The following is an 11,421-nucleotide window of genomic DNA, read 5'->3' as shown; positions in this document are numbered from 1 at the left end:
TTCTATCAAACAACTAAATTAAAAAATGGTCGAAAATAAAGATAAAAATATTTTTTTGAAAATTGTTTCAGTTATTTCAGCTGTAAAATTTTTAAATGTTTATTATGCTACTAGGTACCTATAGTAATAATAAAAAATTGAATTAATAAGAAACGTAAAAACCCAAAACGCGTTATAGGTATTGAATTATTATTGTACTCGTTATCGGCTTGTTTATTAAATGTATTAAACGTATAGATTATCAATCTACATATTATTTTAGCAAGCGCCAAGTGGTACCTATACAGTATACGGTCAGTATGCCTATAACATCGATAACGACCATTTCAAAATTTAAGATTTAATGTTGTTATTTGAAACCTTTTGTATGCACAGATCAATTAAGTGGATGTATAGAGTCGTTTTCTATGTAAAAAAATATTCCGTCAAAACAATATAGTCAGTTTCACTACTGGAAATCTAGACAAATACCTACATGGTAATTCTTTTTTTTTAATTTAAATTAATTTTTCAAATTTTTTTATTCGTTTTTATAACTAATTCATGTTAATTTTTGGTCATATATTTTTTTTAAATTAAATATACTTCTCTTTTGCTTTTTTAGTTGCTCATTATGCTTTAAAATCCAAGCTCTACTTATTACAATATAATAATGTATAATTATAACTAGGTAGAAGGTTATTAAGTGTTTTAGTTATTTTACAAATCAATGAATACTGAACTTCTCTATGATTAAATAAAAAAATCTTAATTTAATCTTTTAAATTTTCCCAACCACTGTTTTAATTTTGTCATAGCTAGTAACCTGCTATACCATTAAATAATTGTATATATAAACTTTCGCAATAGATATCCTGTATAGTAATCACTAATCACCAAATAAAGGTTTATTATACAGACAAAGTAAAAGCTGACATTGTGACTCTGGATGTAACATAAAATTAACAGTTATAAGTTATACACCAACTTGTTATACCTTATATTAATTGTGGTCGAGTCAAAACGGTAATTTTTGTAATCATTAGTTTTATAATTTCATCGTTGACTACTTAATAAAAATATATAAAATGCTGTCAATGTATTTATAGTAACCAAAGTAACCAAAATAACTTCAGGGCATCCTTATCATTACTCAGTAAGGTCCAGTTATCTTTTTGATATTATAATAAATAAAAAACCAATTAACTTAGTGATCAAGTTCTTTCCTAGTTAGTATTCTAATACAGACTCAATAAGTCTTAGTAAAGATCATAATGTTAAATATTGTATTAGAACTTAAATTAGTAACAACATGGAAGTTTTATATAATAATTTTGGGTGTTTGAAATGTTTATAATATATACATTATAAAGCATCATCAAACTAAAATTTGATAAAAAATATTATTATAATTCTTGCTTATTAATTTAACATTAAATAAATACTGGGCATATTATATTTTTCACACTGGAAAAAGTTTGGTGTTAATTGATTTTGAATCAAATAATTACAATTTATCATTAATAATTTTATTATAAAATGTACACCCATTGTTGTCAGCATTTAAACTCCAAAAACAGGACAGATATAAAATGTTTAAAATCTAACAATATCATACATAAAACTTTATTGATACATTATGAATGTTGACTACTTACATTAATCCAATTAAGTGAAATTAAAAAATAATTATATATTATTACAATATAACAAATGCGTAAAACTCAGTCAATTACACATTCAGCTCCTACTTTAGTAAATGCTTCTTTTAATTTCTCTGCTTCGTCTTTACCAATATCCGATTTGATAACTGTGGGGGCACTTTCAACAAACTTCTTAGCCTGAAATAGAAATATTATATAAAGTATCTGTATAACGTACGAATTTGATATAGTACCAACCTGTACTAAATTCATGCCATCCATTAAGTTTTTCACTTCTTTTATTAAAGCAACCTTTTGTTTTTCATCGAATTTCATTAATTTAACAGTGAAACTTGTCTTGACTGTTGCAGCTACTTCTTCTTCTTCTTCCTTAAAAATAATAATAATAGAAGTTGTAATTTTTTACTGGTTTAGTGTTGTTATTTTTTAAACTATACTCACTTGTCCTCCTGCAGCTGGTGCGCTGACCATGGCTCCCATGGGAATGTCTTTTAGGTTAAGACGGACTTTTAATAATTCAGTGAATTCTGAAACTTCAACCATCGTTAAGGAAGTGATTTCTGTATATAATTTTTCTAACTTTGGAGAGCTCGACACAGAGCTTCCGTCTGGCTGTGGTATAGTCAATGGTTGGGCGACAGAGTACATTCTTAATGTTCTATAAATGAAATAATAAAAATGTATGTTCTACATCTGCATGTCTATAAAGATTATTAATATTGTTCATACATACTTCTTTGACAAAGGTCGGAGATGTCGGCCAAACATACGGATTGAATTGTTTAACAACATTTTAACTAGTATATTGTTTATGAAAAATGGTAATTACTAATAATTTAAAATATATTCAAAAAATAAAAGGTCGATAAGAAATTATATTTTTGATTGAAAGTTTTCCGGACCGACTGAACTAACCTAAAATGATACCAATAGCAGAACAGCTGAAAATTTTCTAAACACTGAACAACGAAAAAGATATGATTTTTGGGACCGACCTATCATGGGTTGAATAAAATTCTTTTCTAACCACGGTATGGAAAAAAAAATGTATGACGTTATCAACATTTTGGCGGGTAATACAATATAAAAATGATACGATAACTAAGAAAGTCGATTACCGAAAGTAATTTTATATGAACTTATTGTACGGAAACACTATTATAGCAGAAGGATTCTATTTTATCTTTTTTAGTACAAAATATTATACAATATTGTTTATGAATTAGTATTTAATAATTGTTACGTTTTTGATGTCCTCGTTGTAACCCTCACTACACCAGGCAAACTAATTAAAATTTGAAGGAATATGGGTATTCAAGGGCTGATACCTCTTTTAGAAAAATCATGGAGGACCGTTAATGTGTCAGAGTTCTCCGGATGTACTGTGGCCATCGACGCTTATTGTTGGTTACACAAAGGTGTATACACTTGTGCTGAGAAATTAGCCAGAGGAGAAGATAATCAAGCGTGAGTACGATTAAAAAATATTCTTAAAGTTATACCTATACTGAATTTTTAACGTGTATCTTTATAATACAATACTTGATTATTAAAAATTGTCTGTCTCGTTTATAACAACTGAATTAATTTCTTTTACTATGCTTAATCATTAATAAAAATCTTTCTGACTTTAGTATTTTAAAAATCAAAAAGTGTAACCAAGTGAAGAAGTTTTTAGTCTTACAAATTTGGTTAAAATGTTAATAGAATGGTCTAAAGTAGGTAGTTGTTGTTTTGTTGTTTTTTTTTTCTCAAGAATATTATTTATAGAAATTATATGTGAAGAATTGAAAAATATATATTTTATAATACTAAAAAATAGGTATTCATTACAGAAATTTTACTGATTTTTACATTTTATGTTGTTTTAAAATATGCTTAATATTCATACAATTTGCATTAGCCTAAGTAAAATTTAGATGTTATGATAATTTAAAGTAACTAAATTTATTTTATAACATTAGTTGAGACTACAATTGAACAGATTGAAGTAAGATCATAAAATTATTTTTCTGTGTCTTTTAGTTGTTAATATTTATTTATATTTAAATATTGGGTTCAATTACACAGTATATTAAAATATATTTTTAAAATTTCTATAATACTATACTCAGAGCTGGGTTTAAGCAGAGGCCAGCAGGGCTATGCCCTAGACCTTGCATCAATGAAATTCTAAGATGCTCCTAATAAAAATTAACTTAGGCCTCACTCCACTTTAAGGTCGACTCTGACTATACTTTTTATCTACATACTATTTCTATTTATACTGGTAATAATGCATATTAATATATGCATGTACATTATTTACAAAAATTAGTACGATTGAACATTAAATAATATTATTTTTTTAAATAAACTTGCTTAAAATCTAGGATTAAAAACTTTTCTTATAATTTAACAATGGTTGTTATTAAATATGATAGCACTCTATTCTATTCAATTAAGCAACTTTTCTAATTTTTTAGGTATGTATACTATTGCATGCGATTCGTGTCTATGTTGCTAGCTCAAAATATTAAACCAATTTTAGTTTTTGATGGACAACATTTACCCGCTAAAGCTGATACTGAATCAAAACGGCGAAAGTAATAATATAATAATTATTTTAATGATGTCAAATTATTGATTCTAACAATCCATAATAAATTTTATTTAGATTAAGAGAGCAAAATCGAAAGAAGGCAGCCGAGTTAATGCGTTTAGATAAAGGAAAAGAAGCTTCATCACTTTTAAGACGCAGTATCGATGTTACTCATAAAATGGCATTGAATCTCATTAAGCGATGTAGAGAGATTAATGTTGATTGCATTGTAGCACCATATGAAGCTGATTCTCAATTAGCATATTTAAATTTAAGCGGGATTGCTCATATAGTTATTACCGAAGACTCAGATTTGTTGCTGTTTGGTTGCAAACGAGTAATATAAATGATTTATTAGCTTTGAATACATCTAAATAGCCTTATGTGTAATATGCTTACAGGTGTTATTTAAAATGGATCAAAATGGTGCTGGTATATTAATTGAACAAGAAAAATTACATCTGTCAATGAATATCCAACCTGAACAATTTAGTTTAGATAAATTTCGTTATATGTGTATATTATCGGGCTGTGATTATTTACCTTCTATTTCTGGAGTAGGATTGATTAAAGCTCGACAATTCATCACTAGAACAAGTGAACCTGATATCTACAAAGTAAATTTTCCAATCATGTTTTTTTGTATTTATTTTAACCTAATAATTAGTAAAATATGTTGTTATTTCTATACTTAAGGCACTTTCAAGATTAGGATCTTTTATGAACATTAAAATTCCACCTGAATACCGCGATCAATTTATGGATGCTGATCGTATGTTCCAATATCAACCTGTATTCGATCCATTATCTCGTCGAATAATACCATTAAATGATGTATCAGATCCTAGTTTACCTGTACTCGTTTCAAAACTAACCAGTGATCAAGCTTATCAACTTGCACTAGGAAATATAGATCCATTTTCTTTAGAGATAATGGATGATTGGGATCCAGATATTCAATTAGTAAGAATGAACTCATTAGATTGATAATATATTTATACAATGGATTATTAATTTGGTGGTTTTAGAGTCCTGATAAAATTACAAAAAAGAAAATCATTCAAGCTCGCCATAAGAGTATTTGGTCAAAAGACTACCAACCACTTAAATATAATCCTAAAGTATGTACTTTAACTCAAGGAATTATCAAGAGTACTCCAACTATAAGTCCTAAGATATCCAAAAGTGCCATTCGGTCATCACCAATTCGTCAAACACCAGAAGTTAAAAAACGTCTTCCTGGTACTTTTTATTCAATACACAGACTCTGGAAATAATTTATACATAATATTTATATATATTTTTTTAGTGACTGAAGATGATATTTTAAATACTCTTGACGAAATTTATGAAAATGAAAAAGTTTTGGAAAAATGTGACATTGCTGAAGAAAAACATAAGTCTACAAAATCGACATATCTCAAAGATTGTAAAGTTACGGATGAACTGTTTAAATCAGAATTGGATACAGATGAAAACGAATCGCCTTCGTTTTTAAAACAACTAACTAAAAGAAAGTATACGGTCATAGACCCAGATGTACAAATAGTTAGTGGGTTAGTTATTAAAATTCTTTTAATTCATTCTTCCAAACATTTAATAAAAATGACTTATTTCTAGGTACTTCTCTCAAACACCAAAAATTAGTGAAGTTCTTGAAGAAGAATCAATAAATCCATTCAAAAGCCGCAAGATTACCATCAATAAAAATACAAATGACGATTTGAATACCTCTTTAAATTCTAGTAATATTATTGAAGACAATTCACAGCAATTGCAATGTCTTGAAAACAAAGAAGTTCTCAATGTAGAATCAATAAATCCATTCAAAAGCCGCAAGATTACCATCAATAAAAATACAAATAACGATTTGAATACCTCTTTAAATTCTAGTAATATTATTGAAGACAATTCACAGCAATTGCAATGTCTTGAAAACAAAGAAGTTCTCAAAGAAGAATCAATAAATCCATTCAAAAGCCGCAAGATTACCATTAATAAAAATAAAAATACTAATGATGATTTGAATGTCTCTTTGAATTCTAGTAATATTATTGAAGAAAATTTACAGCAATTGCAGTGTCTTGATAACAAAGAAGTTGGTACAAAAACATTTAATAAAAAATTGCCTAGTCAAACGCTATCAGCCTTTAGTTGGAAGAGTTACTCAAATAATAGAATGGTTACAAATAAAGAAAAACCCAGTGAGGAACAAAAATACCAAAACAACTCAAATTATTTTACTTCTGTAGACAAAAATACTAAAAAAGTAAGTATATTAGCTTACATGTTTATTATTATTATGTCTCAAAACTATAAGTATTTAAGATACAGTTAATATTTATATTGTTTTTTTATTAGATATTACACTATTATAATTATAATAAATTTAAAATTTAAATACACTTAAAAACAATTGGTTTAAAATCATAAACATTAGAATATTTTCGTTACAGTCCTCTTATAATAGTTTTACATGATTATTTTGTTTTTACAAATTATACACGAATAATTGATTTGTTAAAAAATGTATACAAATTAAAATACATAACATCTATAGAAATAAAATATTTAGATAATTTAGGAAAATATTTTCATTTTATAATATAAAATAAGTACATATTTCTTATAACTCAATAATAAATAATTTCAATGATTGTATAATAGTCTATAAGACACTATCCTCTATAAAAATTAATTTTATTTTAACAGGACGACCATGAAAATGATATCGATGAAGGATTTGGTAGTCAGAGTACAAAAGAAACAAACAATTCTCCTGTTGTGACGCCAAAACAGAGTAAGCGTTCATTTCCAAGGACCGGACTATCTAAAAGTACTGGGAAAAACAGTCAGACTCTGTTGTCCAAGTTTGGTTTCAAGTAAGCGATTGATATTAATTTCATTACAATGTTTTAAATGACTAATTTTACAGAACTGGTGACAAATTAAAACGTTGAAGACTGTTTGCTCAAATAATGATTTCTATTCAACTTAAGACTGATGACATATCGAGCTTATGTATTGTGACAAAAGCTTGCACTCTCTTTAATATTTAATTTTTTTTTTCATTGTTAGGTTTTTGATTATTATTATATGTTTAATGTTTTTATGAAGATTATCACAAATAAAACATTTACTTAGACTAATGTATTTTGTTTATTTGATAACTGAATACTGAAAGCCTTAGCTCAAGGACAGTTTATTTTTATAAGGAAAAATTGAAGTTTTATAATTTATAATATTTTATATAAATAATGTAATACGTGTCTAATAATACTTTTCATACAATAGGGTTTATCATTTAACTTGTCTTTCATTAGTTCATTATTGATAGTAAAAAAAAAAAAAATTAAGTTTCAAATCAATAAAAACTTATTTAATTTAATAAAATACATTAAATTGCTTAAAAGCTGTGTAAAATAATAGTTAGTTAACGGCATTCTATTTATAGTCAAATAAAACTTGTCGTTTTCACAAAGAAAACATATGTAGGTATAGATATAATTATTACATTATATACATTAAATATTAATTGTTTATTGTTTAGTGTTCCTAACTCTATATATAAGGCAATCATCTATCATTACAATTTGTTCCCCCACACAATATACGACTAAAATTATACAATTTTTTACGACCAACAAATGGAATGTTTATATAGATAAATAAACTTGATCTTTCTTACAAACATAAAAAATTAAAAAATATTAAAATGTGCTAACTTTTCTATATTTTAATACGCTTCAAATATATATATATATATATAATATTTATATTACTTAATGTTAAGTATTTACAATTAGTTGGTACAAGACGTAAAAAAAAAAAATTAAAATTAAAATAAAATTATCATTTAAGTATTTTTACATCATATTAGTAGCACCCATTAAAACTTGGGATTTTTTACTTTATTCGCATGCGTATTACTATTTATTGAACAATAATACACACATATATGATTATACTTTACACACTAAGATAAGATCCAGAAAAATTAATTTAATATTTTGTCTAAAAAGTCTACCTATATAAATTTGATTAGGTATGAAAAAAAAAAATCACAACATTTACAAACTCATAGTATGATTGGTACTTAATTATACTTTTAATTTGAGGACGTATTTTACTCAATTAGACAAACAAATATAAAAGTAGGTCCAGCTGCGAAACAAATTAACTTCCTATTTTTGCTACGTTGTTTTGAATGGGTTGAAAATCAATTCAGTTGTAACTGAACCTTAGGTGCAGCATACAATAATACATAATATAAAATATTCATGTTAATATTAATACATTTTAATAAAATAGTTCTAATTGTAATAATGAAACTAATTTTTTTTTTTTTTTTTTTAAATATAAGTAATTATACATTTAAATCGATTCATATTTAAGTAAACATATTTACTTAGAGCAAGCAAAAAAAAAAAAAGAAAAACTAATGAAAAAAAACACTCTTAAACTCTTAAATTCTGATGACGCCACATTTTTAAAGTCAAAAATAAATGTTTAAATTGATTTGCAGTCATGCATAAAATAATACATTTAGGTAATCAAAATATATGTAACGTATACTCTGAAGAATAAAATCCCTATCACTGCTAATATATCTTGGATTCCAGTTCAAGAAAAATCTATGAATAACTGCAATTTTGTTAAGAAAATATAGATCTTTTTTTTAAAAAAAAAATCTAAGTATAAAACAAGGCAGTTATTATGACCCCGAATGGGCCTCACTGGGATGTCTTAAAAGTTGAGGTTGACTACCAGATTGAATATGCCTAATAGGTTGTAGTCCCAGGATAGTCGTATGAAGAGGAGTCGGTTGCAAGCCAACTTGTTCAGTCTGTAAATGTTGTATTGATTGGACAGCTGAGGTGGTAGCATTACGATTTCTGGATGGTGGTGGATCCATATGTTGCCGTTCATGTAGTACAAGGTGATTTTTTTGCATGAAACTCTTACCACATTTTTGACAAGCAAAGGGCTTATCTTTACATGTGGCATTTGGGTATTTAACATGATGCTGTTGTAAGCCATGTTTTTGTGTAAAGCCACGGCCACAGTCTCCACAATAGTGAGATTTTTTATTGGCTACAACACCAGACTGATGTTGTGCTTGGTGATGATTTTGTACATTAGCAATACCATTAGATACACCTTGTACACTTTGCTTCAGCGTAGCAGCTAGACTACAAATATCAGATAGGAAACTATGATCACCGATGTGTAATCGCATGTGAAGTGCTAGTCCTTCATCGCTAGCAAATGTTTCACCACACTCACTGTAAATATTTATAAACATTAATTTCATTGCTTATTTATTTATTTCATTAAATTAAAAAAATTAATTAAAATATATACCGGCATGCTTTACTCGCAGTTGCAGTATAAGGAGATCTATGTACTGGTGTTGATGAATTAAGGCCACAGTTTCTTACGTGAACCAATAATGTGCGTCTCTGTAAGAACTCTTTACCACAAGCAGGGCAAGATTCAGGTATACGGCCATGCTGTCGTTCATGGTTAACCAATTCAAATTTACGCAAGAATGCTGCTCCACAGTCTGGACACACGAATGGTTGTGTTCCTCCATGGAATCTTGAATGCATGACTAGATGTTCTTCACGCGAGAATGTCTCACCACAAACCTGTAAGCATTTGATTAGTTATTTAAAACACCATATAGAAAAATTCATTCTAATTAAACAATTGCTTACAGAACATGAGTACGGTCGTTCACCAGAGTGGAATTTTATATGAGTGGTCAGGTGTCGTTTCTGAGGAAATCGACGACGACATTCAGGACACTCAAATGGTCTATCCCGAGTATGTACTCTTTCATGACTTACCTAAAGAATAATTATTATCATACATTACAAAACATAATCAAGTGCAATGGTCATATTATAGTTAAATTAAATACTAACCAAATGATGTTTTAAGGTAAAACTTTTATTACATTCTAAACATTTATATGGTCGTTCTGAACTGTGTAATAGCAAATGAGTACTTAGACAATGTTTGAGGGCAAAAGTCTTTCCACATTCAGGACAAATATGAGGTCGCTCACCGGTATGACCTCGCATGTGAGTTGACAAATGATGTTTCATTAGAAACGTTTTGCCACACTCTTCACACCCGTGGGGACGTGCTTTTGGTGGCTAAATAATTATAATAGGATTATAGTAAATTGATCAACAGTACAATCAAATAGGATCTTACTTGTAACGGTTTGATTTCAACACTAGAACTGGAATCGTGATTGACGAGTGCTGCAACTGCTTGCTGCTGTTGCTGTTGATGGTGTGTATTCAAATTTGGATTACCAGTTTTGCGTGTGAAATACTCTCCGTCAGTCGTAGACAATTGTATAGGCGGCGCCAAGAAATGTCTAGCTTCTTCGTTCATAAAAAACATACTTCGAAACATGAGATTGTTGCTCATCGTTGTCACGTCATTCTGGTTATTTTTTTTGGCCGCAAGCCGAATATGTTGTCCAGTCGTAGGCCGGCCCTTCTTTGTCCCTTTGATCGGTTTCGGTTCAAAGTACCCAGAACCTGAATTGGCCAACGGCAATGCGCATGCACTGTCGAGGTTCAGCCGTTCGGTCAGATGGTCCGTCACCAATCTTATTGGCTGGAGACTGTCATTGTACCTGCAAACAACAATGACTGTGCCTTGAGTATACTGTGCGCGATACGACACCCACGGGCGACATTCCGCACGAGCTGGTTCACTTACCTTTTTAACATTAACTTGCAACACGAAGATCTGAGTGATTTCGGGAAACGGCTAAATCGCGTACGGTCACGCACAGACGAAGCGAATCGAAGCAGACGCTGGCCAAACAGTGGTTGAGACCGTCCGACGGTAAGAAGTCCAAAGCACTTGGGAGGCGCGCGCGCGCATCGTCGTCCCTATACTTCGTCAAAAGCGCAACGGTTGGGTGCAGCAACGAACCCGAAAGGACGGAAAATCTACCTACCTATAGAATCGGATTTGGCATCGTAAACAACGGAAAGCGTCAATGACATCTTCTGTTGTGTTGATAACGTTCCGCCATTTTAATTGTGTAGGTGAGTCGACGGAGGGTCGTCGCGACGATGATTACATGCGCGCGCGGGGAGACAAAAAAAAAAATCGACAAAAACGTTGAGAGCGAGCGAGAAAGAGAAATAAAAGCGTAAAGGTGTA

At 29.3% G+C, this 11,421-nt stretch overlaps 3 protein-coding genes across 3 annotated transcripts; 1 reads left to right on the top strand and 2 right to left on the bottom strand.

Annotated features, from left to right (window-relative positions):
• Window positions 1-1,591: 1,591 nt before the first annotated feature.
• Window positions 1,592-2,575, bottom strand: LOC114131798 (39S ribosomal protein L12, mitochondrial). The gene is made up of 4 exons (XM_027997102.2): window positions 2,377-2,575; window positions 2,085-2,301; window positions 1,881-2,012; window positions 1,592-1,820 (listed from the first exon to the last, which is right to left on the bottom strand). Exons 1-4 carry the CDS (start codon window positions 2,433-2,435, stop codon window positions 1,704-1,706), a joined length of 525 nt encoding a protein of 174 aa, XP_027852903.2. The 5' UTR covers window positions 2,436-2,575; the 3' UTR covers window positions 1,592-1,703.
• Window positions 2,576-2,786: 211 nt separating this feature from the next.
• Window positions 2,787-7,373, top strand: LOC114131797 (exonuclease 1). Its single transcript, XM_027997101.2, has 10 exons — window positions 2,787-3,110; window positions 4,109-4,228; window positions 4,300-4,561; window positions 4,626-4,841; window positions 4,921-5,187; window positions 5,253-5,466; window positions 5,534-5,780; window positions 5,845-6,493; window positions 6,937-7,106; window positions 7,160-7,373. The coding sequence occupies exons 1-10, from the start codon at window positions 2,950-2,952 to the stop codon at window positions 7,182-7,184; spliced, it is 2,331 nt and encodes a 776-aa protein (XP_027852902.2). The 5' UTR covers window positions 2,787-2,949; the 3' UTR covers window positions 7,185-7,373.
• Window positions 7,374-7,934: 561 nt separating this feature from the next.
• LOC114131796 (gastrula zinc finger protein XlCGF57.1-like) lies at window positions 7,935-11,268 on the bottom strand. The gene is made up of 6 exons (XM_027997100.2): window positions 10,969-11,268; window positions 10,450-10,882; window positions 10,155-10,388; window positions 9,945-10,076; window positions 9,589-9,875; window positions 7,935-9,509 (listed from the first exon to the last, which is right to left on the bottom strand). Exons 1-6 carry the CDS (start codon window positions 10,977-10,979, stop codon window positions 8,939-8,941), a joined length of 1,668 nt encoding a protein of 555 aa, XP_027852901.1. The 5' UTR covers window positions 10,980-11,268; the 3' UTR covers window positions 7,935-8,938.
• Between the last annotated feature and the right edge of the window lie 153 nt (window positions 11,269-11,421).

The sequence above is a fragment of the Aphis gossypii genome, chromosome 2 (genome assembly GCF_020184175.1).
Source record: "Aphis gossypii isolate Hap1 chromosome 2, ASM2018417v2, whole genome shotgun sequence".
Lineage (NCBI taxonomy): Eukaryota > Metazoa > Arthropoda > Insecta > Hemiptera > Aphididae > Aphis > Aphis gossypii.
This window is presented reverse-complemented; position numbering and strand designations above follow the sequence as displayed.

What these genes read in the sequence shown, in the direction of transcription:
- LOC114131798 (XM_027997102.2), bottom strand. Translation starts at nt 2,435, where the DNA reads ATGTTGTTAAACAATTCAATCCGTATGTTTGGCCGACATCTCCGACCT. An exon ending in CTCCGACCTTTGTCAAAGAA is followed by an intron (nt 2,302 to 2,376) that starts GTATGTATGAAC and finishes TTTCATTTATAG; the next exon opens with AACATTAAGAATGTACTCTG. An exon ending in ATGGCATGAATTTAGTACAG is followed by an intron (nt 1,821 to 1,880) that starts GTTGGTACTATA and finishes TTTCTATTTCAG; the next exon opens with GCTAAGAAGTTTGTTGAAAG.
- LOC114131797 (XM_027997101.2), top strand. Translation starts at nt 2,950, where the DNA reads ATGGGTATTCAAGGGCTGATACCTCTTTTAGAAAAATCATGGAGGACC. An exon ending in TGCTGTTTGGTTGCAAACGA is followed by an intron (nt 4,562 to 4,625) that starts GTAATATAAATG and finishes ATATGCTTACAG; the next exon opens with GTGTTATTTAAAATGGATCA. An exon ending in TTGTCCAAGTTTGGTTTCAA is followed by an intron (nt 7,107 to 7,159) that starts GTAAGCGATTGA and finishes CTAATTTTACAG; the next exon opens with AACTGGTGACAAATTAAAAC.
- LOC114131796 (XM_027997100.2), bottom strand. An exon ending in TTGAAATCAAACCGTTACAA is followed by an intron (nt 10,389 to 10,449) that starts GTAAGATCCTAT and finishes ATAATTATTTAG; the next exon opens with CCACCAAAAGCACGTCCCCA. An exon ending in ACTGCGAGTAAAGCATGCCG is followed by an intron (nt 9,510 to 9,588) that starts GTATATATTTTA and finishes AAATATTTACAG; the next exon opens with TGAGTGTGGTGAAACATTTG.